Below are 19,618 nucleotides of genomic sequence, written 5' to 3'. Positions count from 1 at the left end.
GGAACCTGCAGTTGGAGTCAAATACTTTCTTCAACTGATAAAAAAAAACCCACGGGTGAGAACAAGTCTGTGCACGCTGCTCGCCTGTGGACCAGGAAATGATGCGTGGCCTTATTTAAGTCTTTAAAAACTTCTGGAAGAGAATGCACAACCTGTTAAATTGATTGGCTTACTTGAGTGACGCACAAAAGGATGTACAAAGATGGAACGTATATATTGTGAGGAAAATGCACTTTCACCTGGAGAGCAGAAGACCAAGAATCTCCAGATCGAACCAAAGGCCAATCATGCCACGACGAGCGCTTAAAATGTGTTTACATCATGGTGAGTTATTTTCTTTAAGCGTTTTCACTTTGAGCACTTCTGTTCCCAACACAATAAGAGTTTTATAATATCTTTTTCTGTTTTTTAAAACTGCAGCAGTGTTTGGAGTGATTGTGGTCCTTGCTGCTTTCTGGGGATCTGGACAGGCTAAGATGACTTCAGAGGATGTGTTTGTTTTAAACACAACACAGCTTTCTAATAATGGTTAGTATTTATTATTTACTACAATTAACAGTAACAAAACAAAATCTTTTATACTTTTAATTACTTTTCCCAAAAAAACTAACATTCCAGTTCATCATAATATTACTTGAATCAGGGGACAAAATGTTTAGGAGACATTGAATTGTTAGTGCCCATTTTCAGTAAAACTAAGTAAATGTTCACCTAAATTTGGATGCAGCTGATTTCTCATAACTTTAATCCGTATGAGTGTTTTCATAAGAATGTAGTTTATCGTGTTTGTGCATTTGGCATGTGGACACAAGTCTAAATACCTGCTTTAATTTCACAATCCTTCATACTGTTCGTTTGAATGTGTCTGGGTGTGATTACATCTGCAGAAAGTAGAGAGGAACCACAAGTTTTGGCCATCCAAAAGCCCTGTGGCTCTAAACATGAAGGATACTGCGTCAACGGAGCATGCACATACTTATCTGACTTGGACACTCCCGTCTGCCGGTGAGACCTGCCATAATCCAGATCCATTCCAGATTGCTAAATCATACATCTTCCTTGGTAAACATGATTTCCTCTTTCTGCAGGTGTAGCCAAATGTACAGTGGTGAGCGTTGTGAACATATGCTTTTGGACACCCAAAGTCTTTCCAGTTCTGAGGAGGTCATTGGAATTAGCTGTGGGATCATTTTATTACTTGGAGCCCTCGTTGGGGTTATAGTGTTCTGCTTTTTGAACAAAAGGTATTTAGCTAAAATGTTTTATACAATTATTTATTATACAACACTTTTAATCAAAATAGTATTGAGTTGAATTGTGAGTGTGTGTGTGTTGAGATTATTTAGCTATATAATGAAATGCCATTTGTTTTTAACAGGTGCCGGAAGACATCACCACCCTACAAGAATTATGGCTCTGAGAACTCGGTGTAATTCACTTAACTGAAAAGTGATTTAAAATATAAACACTACAGTTCAAAAGTTTCGGATCACGTATTCAATATTTATCTATATTAATTTGTTAAGATTATAGAATAACAACATAAAAACTTAACTAGTTTCAAGAAAACAAAACAAATATAAGCTATGTTATATTTTGGTTTCAGGTCTCATCCCGAGATGCTTTTTAAGCAGTATTGAAATAGTAGATCTTATTGGTTGCCTTTCCCCCAGTATTTAGGAAATCCATCGATTTAAAAAAACTTATTTTAATCACAAGAAACATTTCAGTCAAGTTATCCTAAACTTTGGAACGGTAGTGTATTAAATGAAATCGATAGAAATCAAGTTGTGCCCTCTAGTGGACAGATACAGAATTGCCAAGAAAAGGGAGTTGCACATCAAATGACGTGGTCCATGTTTGGCAAATTACGAATTAATGTAAATTAATATGTAATATAATTATTATATGAAGTGATACCACACATACTGTTGAGCATTGGTTTATTTTTTCATCATTTAAAAGTGGTTAAACGAATAAAAAACAGTATGTGTTGTTCATTTTTCTTGTTTGTCCACCAGCTCTCTCTGCAGTGAATGTATGACGTGCACATGAATATTTATTGTATAAACAGAATGTTAATGCTAAACTATAAACGTGCTAATATATATGTATCACATATTTATTTATTGCATTTTGAATAAAAACTTGAATACAAGTCTAGTACGTGTCTTTCTTTAAAAGATGTGGGAGTGGCATCTTTAATGTGTCCATGCAACTTTCTGGTCTTATCCTTTGTTAGTGATATATACACTATAGAACTTTCAATGGTGCATCAATGTAGTTCCAGTGGCACAATGGTATTACCATGGTACTTTTTCTGGTATCAGAGAAAAAAGAACAGGAATATATAAGCGCCAATCTGCTCGTATGGCAATTGGTTGGCATAATGCAGAGAGACCAGTTTTAAAAATTCTATATTTTTTACAATATTATGAAATTTTGCCTGTGGCACAGGAGGCTGCACAAGAGAGACGTTCTGTCAGGAAATGAGGCAAAAGCAATTATAAAAGAATCTGATGCTCCAGGGCTGTTTTGAGGAATAGGGGGATTTGACTCAGCATCTGGAAATAAGGGGTCAGGAAATATCCTTCAGAAATGAACATCAACACAAAGTGAATTGTAAATCAGCTTATACCTTTCTATTCTAAGAAGAGTGTTGAAAACACATGTGAGGATTGTCTAAAAAGTACAATTTATATTAAAACAGAAAAAAACGATATGTTTAGGATAGTAAATAGTCTTGAACTCCCTTTATTTAAAGTTTGGAAAAAATGTAAATGGTGTAGGGGTTATCATATAAAACTGTGCTCCCTTTAGAAAGCTCTCCAAACCATTTGATCAAATAAAACAAATACAACACAGAGTATTCCATTCACAAGTACAAACATAAAAATTTGCAATACACCATTTTGAACTATGTTTGCATTGCAGCCACATATCGTCATATTTGTTGATGGGAACCATCACAACAAAGGCACTTTGCAAAGTTTCATGTTTCAGGTCCTGAAAAGAAAACAAACAAATAAATTGTTGTGACAACTACTATATATATACTTGTATTGCTGGCCTATAGGTTTGCAACACATTGCATTAAGTTCAAATGTCAAAATGATATCTTTATCCGTACACATAGACACTTCAGCCTTCAATTGTAACTTCAGCACCTGCCAGACATCCATTCATGCTGTCCACAGTGAGGCTGACATCTACGAAGTCCTGTGAAAATGAGAAACAACATGTTATTAAATAGCACTGACAGGTACTGACTCACCGTGAGCCCACGGCAAAAGTTAAGGGTCATATCACAAAACTAAACTGTCTTTGAGAGATAGCTGGGCAAACAGAGAAGTCTAGGAGGAACATACGAAGTTAAACATACTAAGCAAGCACATGCATTATTTCTTACAATTACAAGATCGTGAAATAGTATAATAGAATAAAGTGTTGGGAAACAAAATACCTTTTTGGCTTCTGTTTCTACTTGTGCCATAAAATCATCTTGAGACTGTAATATAAAGAATATTCAAAATAGATATTCTCTTTCAAATCTGAGAAAAACTACAAGCTGTATTTCTTAAAATGTAGTACAGAAATTTGCTGTAAACAAACAATTGTCAAGTTCTGTGAAGACTGGTTTCGCAGACAGGGCTTAGTTTAAGACAGGATTTTACTTTAAAAAACATTACTGGTGTGCATCTGGAGACAAAATGGCACTGACATATTTTAAGGCAAGCTATTTTCAGTTAAGACAGCTCAAACATTCATTTTAGTCTGGCACTAGCCTTAAGCTAGTGTGAAACTGGGCATTAATGAACTCACATTGATAATCTCCTTTGGCACAAGCACAGTCTCAGGAGCAGGATGTGTTTCTGCCAGCATCTGTGATGATACCTCAGGGGCTTCTGTTGTTGTTTCAGGAATCTGTGGGAAAATCCATATACTCTATTTGGATCCATCCAAGAAGTAAATAGGATTTAATGCTTGTTGAGCACATTGTAGGTGTGTCTGCATTGGAGACATGCAATTGCTCACCTGTGTCTCTGGAATAGCTGCTTCAACAGCTAAAGACGACTCAGTCACAATGAAACCTTCAGCGACAGGACCGCAATTGGACTCAACCAAAGGCTTAAGCATATGAAAACCCAAGGGCAAGAAACCAGGTTCAAAATGAAACTTTCATCTAAAAGGATTCATAACTTGAATGCTTATACAAACCAATAAAAATGTAATAAAAAAGTATTTTACCATGTGCTCTTCCTGTGAGGGTGCCTGTTGCTCAGGCTCTGGTTCCACTGCAGCTTCCTAAATTACAGAGTTATCAAGGATTTATTTAGTTATTTTGTACAGTGGCATGCGTTCCAAATCAGTTCAATGTTATGGCACAGTCTTTTCATTTAACTATAATAAAATGTCAATCCAAAGAACTCACCTCTGGAACTTTTTCCGGCTCAGATGTGGCACGTGCACCCTATAGCCGAGAGAAAAAAATCATATAAATAGGATCTTGAGGACAGCAGAAATTCACCTGTAATGCAGACAGATACACTCATGCAAAGAATCCAAAGAATCAGTCACCTCCGTGGCTTCTGTGACCGTGTGGATATCCACAGGCTCAGCTTCAACACTCGTGACCTCCAATTCAACCGCCAGTTCTTCCATAACCTCAACAACAGGCTTGTTGATGTCTACTGAAGCTTCAACTACAGGCTCAACGTCAACCGCCGATGTTTCTGTCGGAGGTTTAACTAAAGATGAGGTTTCAGCCGCAGCTTCTTTCTCTGCAGGTATTCCCAATGATTCCTCTGCAGGAGTCTCAGAAACAGATTCAACTTCACGCTCAGGTGTTTCGACGGGTTCAGCTACAACACGTGTCTGCAAATGTTTTTTAAAGGAAAAACAGAACATAATATGTTAAATGGAACCACAGCTGTTTGCACAAAATAGAGCAATTTTTCACTCTTCTATTTATACAATGAATGTGAATGGTGACTGAGGTAGTCAGCATCTCCGCCATGTGGAACAATACAAGTAAATGATGACAGAATTTTCAGCAGAGATCTTACCTCAGTGGCAACAGGGGCAGTGTCCTCATTCAGGATCTGTAAATAGTTTAGAAAAGGTCATAGCTATTAAATAAAAAAATCAATTTGGTTAAACCTACAAAATTTCAATCCATGCCCAATATAAAGCTCTATTCCTATTCTACATATTGTGTATTTGTGTATAGTTAAAGTCTGAGTCCTCTGTTAGCCAAAAGAGTCAAAAGGTGTGAGGCAAAAGAACATTTGTACACCCTAAAGGAAAGGATGAGGTGCTAATAGAAAAAACACATATTAAAGCCTAATAATGTGTTCGGCCAAAGGCGAGGGTGTTTTTATTAAACATATACAGGTGCTGTGCAGAAGACTGATGGTGTTATATACCTCAGATTCTGTTGGGATGGGCAACGGTTCGTCTATAGATGCTGTGACCTAAAAAAACAGATTAGAAAGAACAAGATTTTAAAGCTTACTGCCAGAGTTTTAAACTGTGGTGCTAGAACGGGTCAAATTGAACCAGTGGTCAGTGGAGGATTCATGCCGGGTCGATATGCTGATTAAAAACAAATCTACCTAAATAAAATAAATGACTTCAATAATATGACTTATAAATCATTACAATTGTATAAATGAATGTACTGTAAGTGTTTTAAAGAAGTAGGTTGAAATGCTAGACATACCATTACAAAATAATTCCCAGTGTTTCTGGATTTACTTTTTGTAAGTATGTTTAGTTAAAATGATCATGCTCGTTTCATTCTGCGACCATCTCTCTCATTTTTCAAATAGAAAATAACCAAAAATAGATGCAATGATTGCAGATGAAAGAAAATTAGTAGGTATTCATTTTGACACAATACTAATGCTTTGACGTGTATTTAGGAAGTGTTTACTGAAATCTATTTTTGATGGAATAAGCCTGATTTCTATAAAAGTTTTCGTGTGTCTTGTCTGGCTGTTGGATGACTTTATTTCACTCCTGAGCTTTGATTTTGTTGAAATGTAACAGACATTGGAATGAAATGGCCCATTTTTTTCAGAGCTGTAATGCACTGCAGCACAAAGTGTAGCATGCGTTTATGACATATGGCAATAATGAATATTAGGTATTATTTAATATTAATGTGCCCTACATATCTTTGCTAGCCTTTTTTGACTTCCTGACAGAAGGTAAGTGCTCAAAGCACTTAAAATATTTATACATTGTATATATTTCCAAAGCTTCATGCATTGCATGTACATATATTAATGTATACTCGCATCATAAAGGTTCTAGTGGAATTCACAGAATGACATTATGATTCATGCATTGTGTAGACCACACAACGGCTTAGGACTACATAGCACGCGCACAAGCACTACTGTCACAAGAACAGTTGTTGAATGAGACAAAAGACAGTTTGTTTGTCAGCATGCCCCCTCCAACCTCAGACTTCAGCATGTGATGTTAAAGCATCCCTCATGCTGACATACAGTCACAGACATATTTTTTATATTGTAGACATTGAAAACAGGGCAAAATAACAATCATAGATCATAAATACGGCAAAGAAAACAAGTTCATATTCATGTTTAAACACCACAATACTAAGGTTTTACTGTACATGTATTGGATCAAAAACGAATGTAAATGGAATAAGCCTGATTTTTTACAACTCTAATGCGTCTTTGCATTCTCCAATTCTCGGACACTGAACTGGAATTGGCAGAATATACAGTATATAATATAAATGCATAATAGAGACAAAACTGGAGAGATCTATTATTTTTTCCATGGCTGTATGTACAATCCTAACCATTTACTAGGAAATCACAGAAGAATTGACAGATAATCCAATGTTAAAGCAAACATTACAAAAGATGATACGCCCCCTCTTAAGCAGGCATGACTGACCCATTCCCACCCCACCTACCGTTTACAAAACACTCATCACATCTAACTCCTCCTATACACTTTCTATCCTTGGGTACAGAGCATTCAGTCTCTACCATGTAAATTAAACCCTCAATAGCATAGGGGTGTAGTAAGGTGGGAGCTCACCTGCGTTTCCACTGAGACATCCAGCAAGTCAACAGGCTCCCGAGGGCCTCGAAACCAACTGAGAATGAGCCCCATGACATCACAGACCCGTCGTTCTAATAAAAGACTCTGATCGAGGACTTCACTGTTATGCTATGTGCCTCTTTAAATGTGTGTGCGGGTCCAGCCCAAGCACTTGTGTTTTCTGCACAGGGAGACGAGAGGCTGGAGCAAAGCCCACAGGAATAGAAGGGTGGGCATTCAGGGATTGGCTTCTCTTCCAAAAAATACTCGAGGGAGGGTGCGTGATGAAAGACTAGGGAGAGAGTGGAACTGACAATACTGTGGTATCTTAGACATTGTGCAGGGCCCTGGCGACAAGCAGAGGCTCCAAAAGGTCTATTTATTTTAAGATCTTTCTGGGCAAGTTATATTCAGTTAAGACAGGTCAAACATTAATTTTAGTCCAGGACAATAGTTCACCCAAAAATGAAAAGTCTGTCATCATTTACTCACCCACTTGTCAAAGCTGTAAGACATCCTTTCTACTACAGAAAACAAAAGAAGATATTTTGAAAAATGTTGTTGACCGAACAGTGATGGCAACCATTCACTTGCATTGGTTTTGACTTCATACAATAGAAGTTAATTGTTGCCACTAATGTTCGCTCATCAACATTCTTCAAAATATCTTCTTTAGTGTAATGTGGAAGAAAGAAAGTCATACAGGTTCGAAATGACAAGAGGATGAGTAAACACAATTTTCATTTTTGGGTGAACTTTCCCTTTAAGCCTTTTCTGTGAAACCGCGCCTAAATGTGACCAGTTCACCAAAATTCCTCCATAATGTACCGACATAATTTACTTTTATAATTTATAGCCATGCTATCCCAGGTGAAGATGACTTCCTCACATCAGCTGAACACAGTAAAAAATATATTAAATAATCCCGGTGGGTTAAAATCTTCTGAACACAAAATAAAGCCGATATACAGGCCTTCAATAAAAGCGACTAGTTGAACCACTATTTTTTAACAGGGGTGACAATATGAAATAAAATCACTGTCAAAAATAAATGTACGTAACTGAAAGAATTTGTGTGTAATATTATTTTATTCGTGCGTAATTTTAAAAATTGTATGTAATTCAACTTTTTGTGAGACTTTGATTTCAAAATCTTCGGCCACAACAGTTTACAAGTACGACAATTTGTTTTATTTGTTAGATTACAACTTCAAATTCTACGACTATGACATTTTACAGACACAACCGCAACTCCGTTACGTGCACGAAGTGCGAATTACGAACACGAAGCACTGTGTGCGAAGAGACTGTCAAAAATACGTCATCAGCTCACAGGCATTACTATCCGAAGGAAGATTGATCGATTCCACGACGTAGTGCGCATGCGCCCCCGCTTAAACAACTAGCGCCAAAATGACAGCTCAACAGCCAAGCGCTCACTCATCGTCTCAAGTTTTAATTCGGACACTGTTATGTATTCATGAAGCAGACAACCAAATGCTATCGAACATGCTTTACTGCAAGCATAGGAATTAGGGTGGCCATACGTCCGGCTTTTGGCCGGACAGTCCGGATTTTAAGCCCCCTGTCTGGCGTCCGGCGCAGCCTCAAGCCGGACACTCATTTGTCCTCCTTTTCGGAGTTGCGCTGAATCGGCCTTAAAAAACGCGCTGTAAAACCTTTATTGGGACGCAGCAGCATCGCGTCTGACACCGTAAGATCTCCTGTCAAACAGATGATTGGCTGAAAGAGATGTCAAATAAATATCTGATATATAATTGGTTAAAAACGTAAACAAGCCTTCACGACGTGTAGGTGGGGCACGTACAGGCTACGTCACATCATAACGTTAACATGCCGAAACGTCCAACATCATTTAGTCCGGAATGGACACAAGACCACGAATTCATATCAAAAAGCAGTAGAGATGCTTTCCATGGATTTTGCACACTATGTCGCTGTGTAGTGGACGTTAGTAGTAAAGGGAAAGCCGCCATTGACCGACATGCCAGCACTGAAAAACATAAAGGTAACCAAAGAGCTGCTGGTGCGTCTTCCCTTAGGTCTTAATTTCGAGAGGCAGCATCACCTCAGGATGACAAAATCTCCGCTGCAGAGCTTTGTAAAGTCTATCATGCAGTCAAGCATCACCAGTCATACAGGAGTGTCCTGAAGAAATACAAATACTGTGAACAAACACTTTTTTGCCTCTTCTGTTACACAGGTCTACATCAAGATATGTTGTTGATCAAATTGTCTGGCAAGTAATAGAGTAGGCTATTTCAGAATCACTGTATCATGATACCATAGATATGATAGACAAAATTGTATTGTATTTGCGAGTACACCAGATGCAGTTATTCTTGCCTCACTAAATGCCGCAAAGTGTCCTCCTTTTTGGTGTTATGGAAATGGCCACCCTAGTAGGAATGCAGTGAAGACCTCCTAAACCAGCGCGTTAATCAGTAGGTTCGCGAGACATAATAAAACCTGATAAGCTTGTTTGTGTTTGTTTTATTAGAGTCGGGGGCTAAACTATTCTTTGAGCAGCTAAACGTAACCGAATCTGTCTCTATAATATATCTCCTATCTGTTACTAGAAATAAGTAACTGTTAATCGTGTCCGAATTAAAATTAAAACTTGAGACGCTTGGCTGTTGAGCTGTCATTTTGGCGCTAGTTGTTTAAGCGGGGGCGCATGCGCACTACGTCGTGGAATCGATCAATCTTCCTTCGGATAGTAATGCCTGTGAGCTGATGACGTATTTTTGACAGTCTCTTCGCACACAGTGCTTCGTGTTCGTAATTCGCACTTCGTGCACGTAACGGAGTTGCGGTTGTGTCTGTAAAATGTCATAGTCGTAGAATTTGAAGTTGTAATCTAACAAATAAAACAAATTGTCGTACTTGTAAACTGTTGTGGCCGAAGATTTTGAAATCAAAGTCTCACAAAAAGTTGAATTACATAAAATTTTTAAAATTACGCACGAATAAAATAATATTACACACAAATTCTTTCAGTTACGTACATTTATTTTTGACAGTGATTTTATTTCATATGACTACAACTAGATGACATTCCTAACTAGTCGGAACTGGGCAGTGTATATACAGAATTTTAAGAGACCATTTCGAAACCAGTTTTTCTGATTTTAAAATGTATATTTATAGAATGATGATTGAAAATGTTTTGTTTTATTTTGTGACCTACAAACAATGATGTCAGTTTAAAAAGTGTCATGCCTAAAAAGATACAAGCATTCAGAAATGCTAATGATCCCAGCACCTTGGTCCTAAAGGATCTTTGTTTCATTGTGTGCTAGCTGTATATGGTTAAAATTACATCAAACCCTTGCTTGAAAAAAAACCAGCACCTACGTACATTGCATAAATGATCACACCCCTATATTTCATCCTTTCCTAACATCTGCAAAAAATGATGTTTCAGATGTGCACTAGAGTTCTTTTAACCTGTGACCTAAAAGAAAAGGGATCGCAATACCTCCGTTACTGGAGCTGTGACACTTTCTGCTGTTTCAATCGCAGGTTGTCCCTTTACAGCGCCTGGGGCTTCTGTAGATTCTGCAGCCTTCAACACATCATCTTTAGCATCATCTGTGGCTGGGATCTCCTCTTTCACAATTGGTTCTTCAGGATGAATTTCAGCTGAAACTTCAACCGGGTCAACTGCTGCCACGTTAGTTTTAACTGGAACCACAGGAAGAGGCTCAGAGGTTCTAGCGACAGGAACCAGTATGGTAACTGGGGCAGAGACTGCACACACTCCTTGAGCGCCCTTTCCAAAAGAGCCATGCTGATCCTCTAGGGACCTTCTTTGGGCCTGCTGCTCGCAAGTAAAAGAAAGAGTAGAGATCAGAAAATAACGAAATAAAAACAGGGATTCTGTGTCGATACAATGGAAGTCAATGAGGGCCAATGTTGTTTGGTTACTAACATTCTTAAAAATATCTTATTTTGTGTTCTGCAGAAGAAAGAAAGTCATACAGGTTTGGACTGCGCAAATGACCAAAACATTTAAAGGTGAACTCCCCCTTTAAGTTTAAAACTGCACTAATGGATTTAGATTGGGCACAACTTCACTAAGACGTTATGTGAATGAACAAAACTTTGCTGTTTTAAGCCAAAAATAAACGGAATCCGAGTGATGCAGCCATGCCTAGTAAGGCGAGAGTCAGCACCACTCTGAGATCCAGACAGGACTATAAAGAACAGACAAAAATGCTAATCACATCATAATGGAGTCACGATCGCTTTATAATCAGAGTCATCGCTTCATTAGGCAAGAGCAAGAGCTGGACAGTACGGTTTACACAGGCTTCAAAAGAGTTAAAGCTCACATATAAAGTGCAACCATGTGTGAAGACCAGCATCAGCACTGGGCTGGCCATAGCTCTTACACAACAATTAAAGCCAAAAGAGGCAAAACATGGGCTTGAGTCCATGAAACTAGCCAGCTTCGTTTCAAACACCACAACAGGCTGTCAAAAGTGTAGCAGCGTAAAAAGGTCTGGTGTTTGGGGGCAGAAGAGTTGGTCCTTCTTAGATAAACAAGAGAAATCAGTTTGGAAGATTGATCATGGTTACAAGTGAAGGCCGGTGTATATTGGAAAAGGCAGCTAGCCGTTTTGTTTTGTGCTGGGTAGCAACAAACAGTGTGTTGGAATTCGTTCGTCCCGAGTACTCTCACCATTTTCTATTTTACAAAGATGATTAGAGACCCTGAAATGTGCCCGGACCGGTTTAGGAATGGCTATATCTGGGGGACTTAACAGCTAGAGAGATAAAAGATACCTCTCTATTTTTATACTTGTGTGAATGGCAGGTCTGTTGATATGATGACATGCCAAAGGATTTAAGAACAGACATTGAGCAGAATTGGTTGCATTGTCGGCAGTGCAAAGTAAACTGAAGATCAAGAGATATTCTATTAGCACAAAGTATGAGTTTTACATCACTGGTTAATGTCTGGCAATGTCACGAAAATGACATATAAAAAGGGTTGTCTTTAAAATAGAAACCTGAAAGAAATAATGGGTGCAGCTTTTTTTTTTGCAGGACAAATCCCTCATCAGTTTTTGGTCTACTGACCAACTGTCTCTGTAGGAATGTGCCCCTCCACCACGTTTGGAATCAGATTTGCCCAAGGGATGTGCCAATATCAACAAAGTTCATATGAGTTTGGGAGTGGGTCAGAAGATTTGATTTGGTATATATGTGTGGACATCGCAAGCACACAAAGCAAACCAAACACTCACTCTATATTGAAAGTTCACAAACTAAACATGTTATAGTATAATTAAGAGTAAGGTATTATTTAAGTGACAAGTTTTAGAAAGCAGAAAATGCATGACCCTGAAGGGACTAACATACAGTTGTTAATCGTTCTGTATTTAAGATCTGTGCTAATGCCTATATCGTTTGCAATCAGCCGTAAGGTTTCAGCACTAAACCTATGTTAACCAAGCCTCTTATAATAACAAATAAACAAGTTGCATTATTTATATAAAAGCCATGTTACAAAACTACAAAGTGGGTGCATTTCTGTTTGTTTCTTATGGACACACCCACAACATAATGTATGTGCAGAATTAACCAGAAACCTAAACTGATCATTGTTCTCTGTTCTCGTTAAATAAACAATATTTTAAGTTCTGTACTTCAATACAGTACGTTATTAATTTATGACGATGATAAATGTAACAGTTTACAGAGCGCTTTAGACATGTGACGTAACCTTATTACAACATTTTGGCAGAATCTCACACATAGCATGTGGACAAAAATTTGACAAAGTGCGAACAATTGCACCCTCTATATAGATAAAACCTTATTATTTTATTTTTGTCACGGAATATCTGTGGAAAAAAAACAGGTAATGTTACTTACAACTCTTGTCATACGGCGCTTGTTCTTCTTTCTCTTGCTGGGCATCTTCACTGACTCGAGCGCGTCAAAACGTTATGGAGAAACGCAGGAATTTATGTGCAGTGCGGATCGATCGTCGCTCGTTCGGTCTGATAAAACAAAGTCCCAATGACAGTATGGTTCTATTTAAAGCTCCGTGACTGTCTATAGGGGAGGGGATTAAGACCTCAGCATCAATCCTCTTGGTATTTTTGAAGTAGGCTGACCCTGTAACAGCTCTTTGCGAGTTGCATACTATTACTGCGACTCTGGTTCTGCAAAAAAACGAAACAAAACAAAAACAACAGCTTTACTATTTGAAAAGAAATGAAAACAACAGCTTTACTATTTTTAAAAGAAAACAAAAACCGATCCGATGTAATTTTATACTTTTTTAATCGATATATTTGTGGAAATTTAAGAAAAATGTCTCAAGCTCACCTGATGAACTTTTTTGCAAGCACAAAATACTGCAAAATAAATGTTTGTTTTTACAAAACGGTTGTATTAGCTAACATTATTTAATGCATTAGTTAAAATGAACTAACAATCAACAAAACAAATTATGTAAATTTCAGCATTTACTAATACAATTTCAAAATCAAAAGGGATCATTGCTAACATTATTTAAGGCACAATGAACTAACATGAACAGTTGTATTGGCATATAACTAACATTAACAACCAATAAACGCTGCAAAACTATTGCTTATTGTTAGTTCATGCATTCACTAATGTTAACAAATACAACCTTATTTTAAATCATTGTAGGCTACTATAAACACATGCACGTTTGATGTAGCCCGCACAAAGTGTTCATTGTGGGATACGCTCATCCCTGCCACATCCACACACCCATACAATACCCATTACAGAGCAAGCACGTGATCGAAAAACTGGAGTTGAGCAGTGATAGGCTTTAAGTTACATAACTGGTGGGTAGAAAAAAACACTGGTTATTTTCTGATTGTTCATTGCATTTCACCCACATACACAGCTGTGGAAACCACAACTACTGCTGGACATGTTGTCAATATAAACAAATACATATTTCTGCAAACTCGCAATATTGTAATTCGAAGACATTTTATCTGTGTTGAAAGACTATCAGTAACTAAGGCCCGGTTTCACAAGGATTAGCTAAAGCCAGGACTCTGCCTTAGTTATATTGGGACATTTAAGTCGGTTTTATAAAAAAAGCTTTAGAACAAAACATTACTGGTGTGCATCATCAGCCAAAACTAGCATATCTTATGTCAGGGCAAGTTATTTTCAGTTAAAACAGCTCAAAGATTTATTTTAGTCTGGGACTAGCCTTAAGGACAAATATGACTTTAGTTATAAACTGAAGTGTGTTTAGAATGTGTTTTGGCTACATCTGGACCTTTACAAATCTTTAAAGTAGCCAAAAAAAATATTATGAAGTAGAATGTATACGAAAAATAATTTTGCACCACGACTAACTTCAATTGAATCTTAATTAATTTGTACCAGTTTGTGCTGTAAAATACTTTCATTTCAAACTATTTTAAGTAATCTGTTATGGAATCGCAAGGTCTTTAGAACAAGCTTAGTTGCATAGTTGAATGACTGGAAGATGTGAAAGTGTCAGTTAACCTTAGACCCTCTGAAGAGCCTGCCCTAAACTACTGTGATGGCATTTAAAGAATTTGCCCCTAACTGTTAACGTGTTCAAACTCAACTTTCTGGTTTAAAATAATGCTAAATATGCCATTTAAGTTCAATTCATTCTTTGTAAATCTGGCTTAGCTGTAAATCTGGCATTTGTGTATATGAATACATTGGCGACGGAAAACACATTTCTGTTTTCCTTTCTGCTCCTTGTCTTAGTTTCTTAATCACTTTTTATCTAACCAAACTTATTTTTTCTTTGTAAGTAGTATTGCTGTAGAATATGATCTATGCCTTATCTTTTCAAGCTATCCCCTATATACCTCGACCACTCTCAATCAGAATGATTAGGACACCATCTCCATTCACTTCCAGCGTTGGTCCCTGTGTTTCCATGTCCCCTTTGACCCCTCACTCACCAAGCACTTACACGCCTAAACTTCAGATTCTATCACTACTACTAATACATCAAACCTACTGGGACCACCCTACTGTTTACAATATTAAAAACATTAATATGGATCGTTGCCAATGAGTCTAGGCACATGCTGTGTGAATTTCTACCGTATAAAAAGAACAGTTGTAGTTACAAAGTAAACGGAAAGTAAAAAACTTTCATGACATCAGTAAGATAAAAAAGCACAACAGAAAACACCCTGATTACACAAGAGGTATCATTAGTACTTCTGCTGTCTGTGCATGTGTTAATAAATAAATGGGCAGATCCGAGTAAAAAACACCAAGACTTCAAGGAAGAAAACTCAAGAGACTGCTAGGGGTTTTTAACACTATTAAAGCGGCCCTAACTCAGACAGATTCTGTATATTTTATGTTAATCTTGAGCACTTACAGAATAGTATCGCACCCTTCAAATATCTGAAGAGTCTTCAGTTTGATCACATTTATAAAAGACAGATACAGCTGTACGATTATTTCCGAAAGCATACAACGGGTGTGGGGGGAGGTGGGCGGAACTAAAGCATGTGCGCACACATTGCCAAAAAAACAGATTTACTGACCACGTGCGGTTCATGTCCAGAATCTTTTAGCGCTGGGACCGCCGCTCCATCTGTCATTCAAACAATCTCCAAATCCGGTATTAAATCCACCATTTATACTGTATAACATTCATCACCCAAATGCAGGGAACAAACAACACAGCTCAACTTTGCGAACATGCTCTCTTGCTCTCTCTCCTGCACACAAGTGAAAGTGAGAAGTGCGAATGCTACTTCTTCTGTTCCTCATGGTTGATGCGTGCCGCATGCTTTTCTGGGAGAGTGTCCATTAGGACTAAGAAAAGTTGTTACGTAACTATTTTCATGTTCGAAAAACCTGTATTAACACTGAGGGAGTGTATCGTGTATCACAGAAATACTACGTCATAAATCCAACTAGTTTTTTTTGACAAGTTGACCATGTTAAGTATGAGAAGACAGCACGTTTATCACTGTTAAGAAGTATGAATGCATGACACACCGTTGCACTACCCCTTTAATAATTTAATGTATCATGGTATAAATAATTTACAATTCAAATTTACATAAATATTAATTGAGTTTACAACTACCCTTTTTTCTAATCATAGAATATAAACTCATACTGAGGGAATAAATCTCACATAGATAAAACTAAATCAGTGTTATGGAAATCAACAAGAGTCCCTATTTTATCTTACGTCCCCTTCTATAACGTCACTTTCCTTTTTTTGTTCCTTCTTTCATAAAAGTGTCTCTATATTTCTCAGTTTGATAATGATCAGAGTCAATGGCCCCTGGTGAGTCATTTAAGGTGAGGAACAGATCTCCGTTAGATTCTGTCACAGTGTGGACTCGTTGTTTAACACCTTTAGACCTCCAGGTTGGTTTCAAGGGTTTCACAGAAGGGTCCACTGCCTGATAGAGTCCCTCACCGTCAGCTAATGTAATTTTGTACTTATGCCATGGGCACACTATACATGACCGGCCATCAAACTCCTTGTTTGACAAAAGAGAAAATGCAAAAGTTATTCATTTGTTTTAGGAAAAAAAATCATAAAATCCTTCTGAATAACCCACCTCAATATCTCCTTTGTATAGTGGACCTCCAGCATCTGCAACAAATAATTAACATAAAAAGCAATCAAGTACTTAAATATGCATAGTTTGTCTAACAGATTATACAAACATGTCAAAATATGAATGATCCTAAATATTAAGGACGCTTGTTTTGAACTCACGGTAGCAGCGCACATCGATGGCATAAAAGTCCCCCTGGTGGTAAAGCACGAGCACGTCTCTTTCGCCCACAGACTTCACAACTCGTCCGGCTTGAATGATGTCCTCTTTCTTTCCTATGAAATGGTTGGATGCAACCACAACCTGTTCATCAGAGTCCATGCCACAGTGTAATTGTGCTTCAGAGTATTGACCCAAAGCTTACAGAGAGAAACAGATCAAGGAGAAATAATTAAATAATTTATTAGTATACACTGCAGTATAATATTAATGTATCTCCCATAAAGCTATTTATCGTTATCCTCATTATCGTTGTATATTTACTTAAAAAACTACCTTTGTGTAATGGCGCAAGTTCAACTCCAACAAACACCTGCTGCCGTGTTATTATCGCATGACTTTTTAGTTGTAGCACAAAGCGTTGTTTTAATAGGAACAGTATGTTTTTTGTTTGTTGACTGTCCAAGTTGATAAAGTTGCAGCAGGTTTGGGAGAAATACCGTGACCCTTCCGAGCAGCCCGGTGAAAAGGACACATTTATGTTAAAAGGTAATGTTCACGTCAAACGTTATACTCTACTACACTGTCTTTGTCAAATACGAAAGACACATGAAATACAGATACCAAACAATACATCAAAATGTCAATACATATTCGAAATTATAGCCGATAGACAGATTTTATAATTTCATAGTAAACCACCAACTTCATAGTTGTTCGTTTCCGGTCATATTCGTTTTCAAAATAAAAGCTTTTACGTGTTTTCTTACTGAAAGGGTAACTAACGTACACGACACGTCATTACAATATTTGTTTAAATTATGAGCAGCATGATAGAAAGTAATTTTTCCAGAATTGTAATAGATATCATATTTATTGTCAGTGCCATTTATTCTCAATTAAAAACCAAACAAATGAATGGATATGGCCAAGCTGATGTATTAATGAAGAGTTTGGTTCCGAAATGAGATTAATCAAAAATTTAGTTTTTTATTGCGCATTCCAATTAATATCAATCAAACAGCAGTTGGTTTGTTTTGATCTAAGCCATAATAACAAAAACATACAGCTGACTACACACCAAAAAGTTATCTAATTTTGAAACCAAACTATATGTATATATATATATATATATATATATATATATATATATATATGTGGAAGTAAAATAACAGAACATGATGGAGCAAATCAGGGGCGCCTGCAGAATTGTATTCCAGTGTAGGCATAGAATCCCTCACACACCCAAATACTCCAGAAATGGCACATATTGATATAAAATAAACCATGCTCATATAATGTAGGCTAATGTAAGTGTGTAGTCCATATAATGAATATAAGCCTGCAATTTTTCGACTAAAGACTCGTTTTTCTTTCAATTTTAATTTTAAACTACTAATGAGAAACGGGCTTGTGTTTTGTTTATTCTCGGTAGATGGTAAATGGCATTTCATTCTGATGTACATCTTGTATTGCAGTTTAAAGTAATTGCAGTCCTTTAGATGGTGCTGTTGATACGCAAAAACATAACGTCGTAAAGCAACGTTTTTTATGTCATGTGAACAAATTTATTCTGACATTAACAGTGTAAATTAGCTATCACAAATTATATAAATATGTTTTGTTCGTTATTTGTCTATGTTTACAATATTGTATATAAACAATAAAATAATCACTGGGTAAAATAAAGCAGGACGTTTTTTTGTATGTATGTTTGTATATATATGTATATATATATATATATATATATATAATATATATATATATGATGGGGTTTCATTAGAATGCATTAACCTAGTTTCCTCCACAGGCCAAATGTTGCTTTTAACAGCTACTAAGCATCTTGAGAATTAAGCAGCGTGTTTTATTAACATCAGAGAGAGCAGCAGAAGTGGAAAAGATGATGTATTAGTGTTGGCCCCTACTGTGTGAACCCCATCCAACTCTAAGATGCAGGTATGTAGAAAGGACACAGGCTTGACACAGAAGTCTTTCAGTCGTTTATCCGGACTCTTGTCAGCACTAATCGTGTATTCCATGTGACACAGACACTTCTATCCAAAGCATATTACTAATGACGGACAACCCAGGCAATCTGCCAACAGCATTTCGAGTCCATGCTTAATTCACATGTGCAAAATAAACTTTGATGACACATTGCTACTTTGTGCCTGAATGGCAATCAAAGACAGAAAGTGGGTGCATTTGTTAATAACTGCACATCTAAATGATGCTCTTGGTTCATGTGAAACTGTGAGCTTGATATAGCCAATAACAGATGGCGAATCAGCTGCCAGTGTTCCAAACAAGCACATTGCTTGGCAGGGCCATCTCCACTGGGTTTTCTTTGCATCTCCCTTCTGTCAGCATTAGACTACATGGCTTTCCTATAAACATCTCAAATTTGCATAGAACAGTCCTGTCATTCTCAGGATGTTATGAAACATCTTTAGCTAGCTAGACCATGCTTGGATACAATACCGGATCTGCTGCATATTCAAAATCTAAATTGTTTTCGTTGCTTTGAATGTTTTCTGTAATTACAATGTAAATTACAATAAATTACATTTCCTATAATTCGAACTGGTGTAAGAAATGTAAAATGGACTGTGTTTCCATGCCAACAAATCATGTAGCTTTTTATTTTTAGGTTGCACAGAAATGAGCTATTAGGGGATGTTAAAAGAACACGTCATACTATAAATAGTACAAGGTACTCAAAGCAAGTTTTTTTTACATAAGCATAGATTTCAGAGACT

The 19,618-nt window shown here is 37.1% G+C and overlaps 3 protein-coding genes across 6 annotated transcripts; 1 reads left to right on the top strand and 2 right to left on the bottom strand.

Moving 5' to 3' along the window:
• Positions 1-36: 36 nt before the first annotated feature.
• Positions 37-2,161, top strand: epgn (epithelial mitogen homolog (mouse)). Its single transcript, XM_079468272.1, has 5 exons — positions 37-324; positions 421-528; positions 888-1,005; positions 1,089-1,244; positions 1,379-2,161. Exons 1-5 carry the CDS (start codon positions 228-230, stop codon positions 1,431-1,433), a joined length of 534 nt encoding a protein of 177 aa, XP_079324398.1. The 5' UTR covers positions 37-227; the 3' UTR covers positions 1,434-2,161.
• On the bottom strand, positions 1,696-13,841 carry LOC306900909 (uncharacterized protein). 4 transcript variants are annotated; one of them, XM_079468267.1, is made up of 13 exons: positions 13,453-13,834; positions 12,994-13,286; positions 10,589-10,930; positions 5,427-5,474; positions 5,067-5,102; positions 4,579-4,875; positions 4,433-4,471; positions 4,249-4,305; positions 4,036-4,128; positions 3,823-3,924; positions 3,464-3,508; positions 3,131-3,219; positions 1,696-3,006 (listed from the first exon to the last, which is right to left on the bottom strand). In XM_079468267.1, the coding sequence occupies exons 2-12, from the start codon at positions 13,036-13,038 to the stop codon at positions 3,142-3,144; spliced, it is 1,182 nt and encodes a 393-aa protein (XP_079324393.1). In that variant the 5' UTR covers positions 13,039-13,286; positions 13,453-13,834; the 3' UTR covers positions 1,696-3,006; positions 3,131-3,141. The 4 variants fall into 4 exon arrangements, with proteins under 4 accessions (XP_079324393.1, XP_079324395.1, XP_079324396.1 ...); XM_079468268.1 differs by having other exon boundaries at positions 1,934-3,006; positions 3,168-3,219; positions 13,453-13,841; XM_079468269.1 differs by lacking the exons at positions 10,589-10,930; positions 12,994-13,286; positions 13,453-13,834 and adding an exon at positions 7,084-7,309 and having other exon boundaries at positions 1,928-3,006.
• Positions 13,842-16,119: 2,278 nt separating this feature from the next.
• Positions 16,120-17,630, bottom strand: LOC306900908 (Rieske domain-containing protein-like). Its single transcript, XM_079468266.1, has 4 exons — positions 17,196-17,630; positions 16,862-17,059; positions 16,701-16,735; positions 16,120-16,619 (listed from the first exon to the last, which is right to left on the bottom strand). Exons 2-4 carry the CDS (start codon positions 17,019-17,021, stop codon positions 16,338-16,340), a joined length of 477 nt encoding a protein of 158 aa, XP_079324392.1. The 5' UTR covers positions 17,022-17,059; positions 17,196-17,630; the 3' UTR covers positions 16,120-16,337.
• Between the last annotated feature and the right edge of the window lie 1,988 nt (positions 17,631-19,618).

The sequence above is a fragment of the Barbatula barbatula genome (assembly GCF_947034865.1).
Source record: "Barbatula barbatula genome assembly, chromosome: 11".
In the NCBI taxonomy this organism is placed as follows: Eukaryota; Metazoa; Chordata; class Actinopteri; order Cypriniformes; family Nemacheilidae; genus Barbatula; species Barbatula barbatula.
Note: the sequence above shows the minus strand (reverse complement) of the source record. Positions and strands in the feature narration are given on the sequence as shown.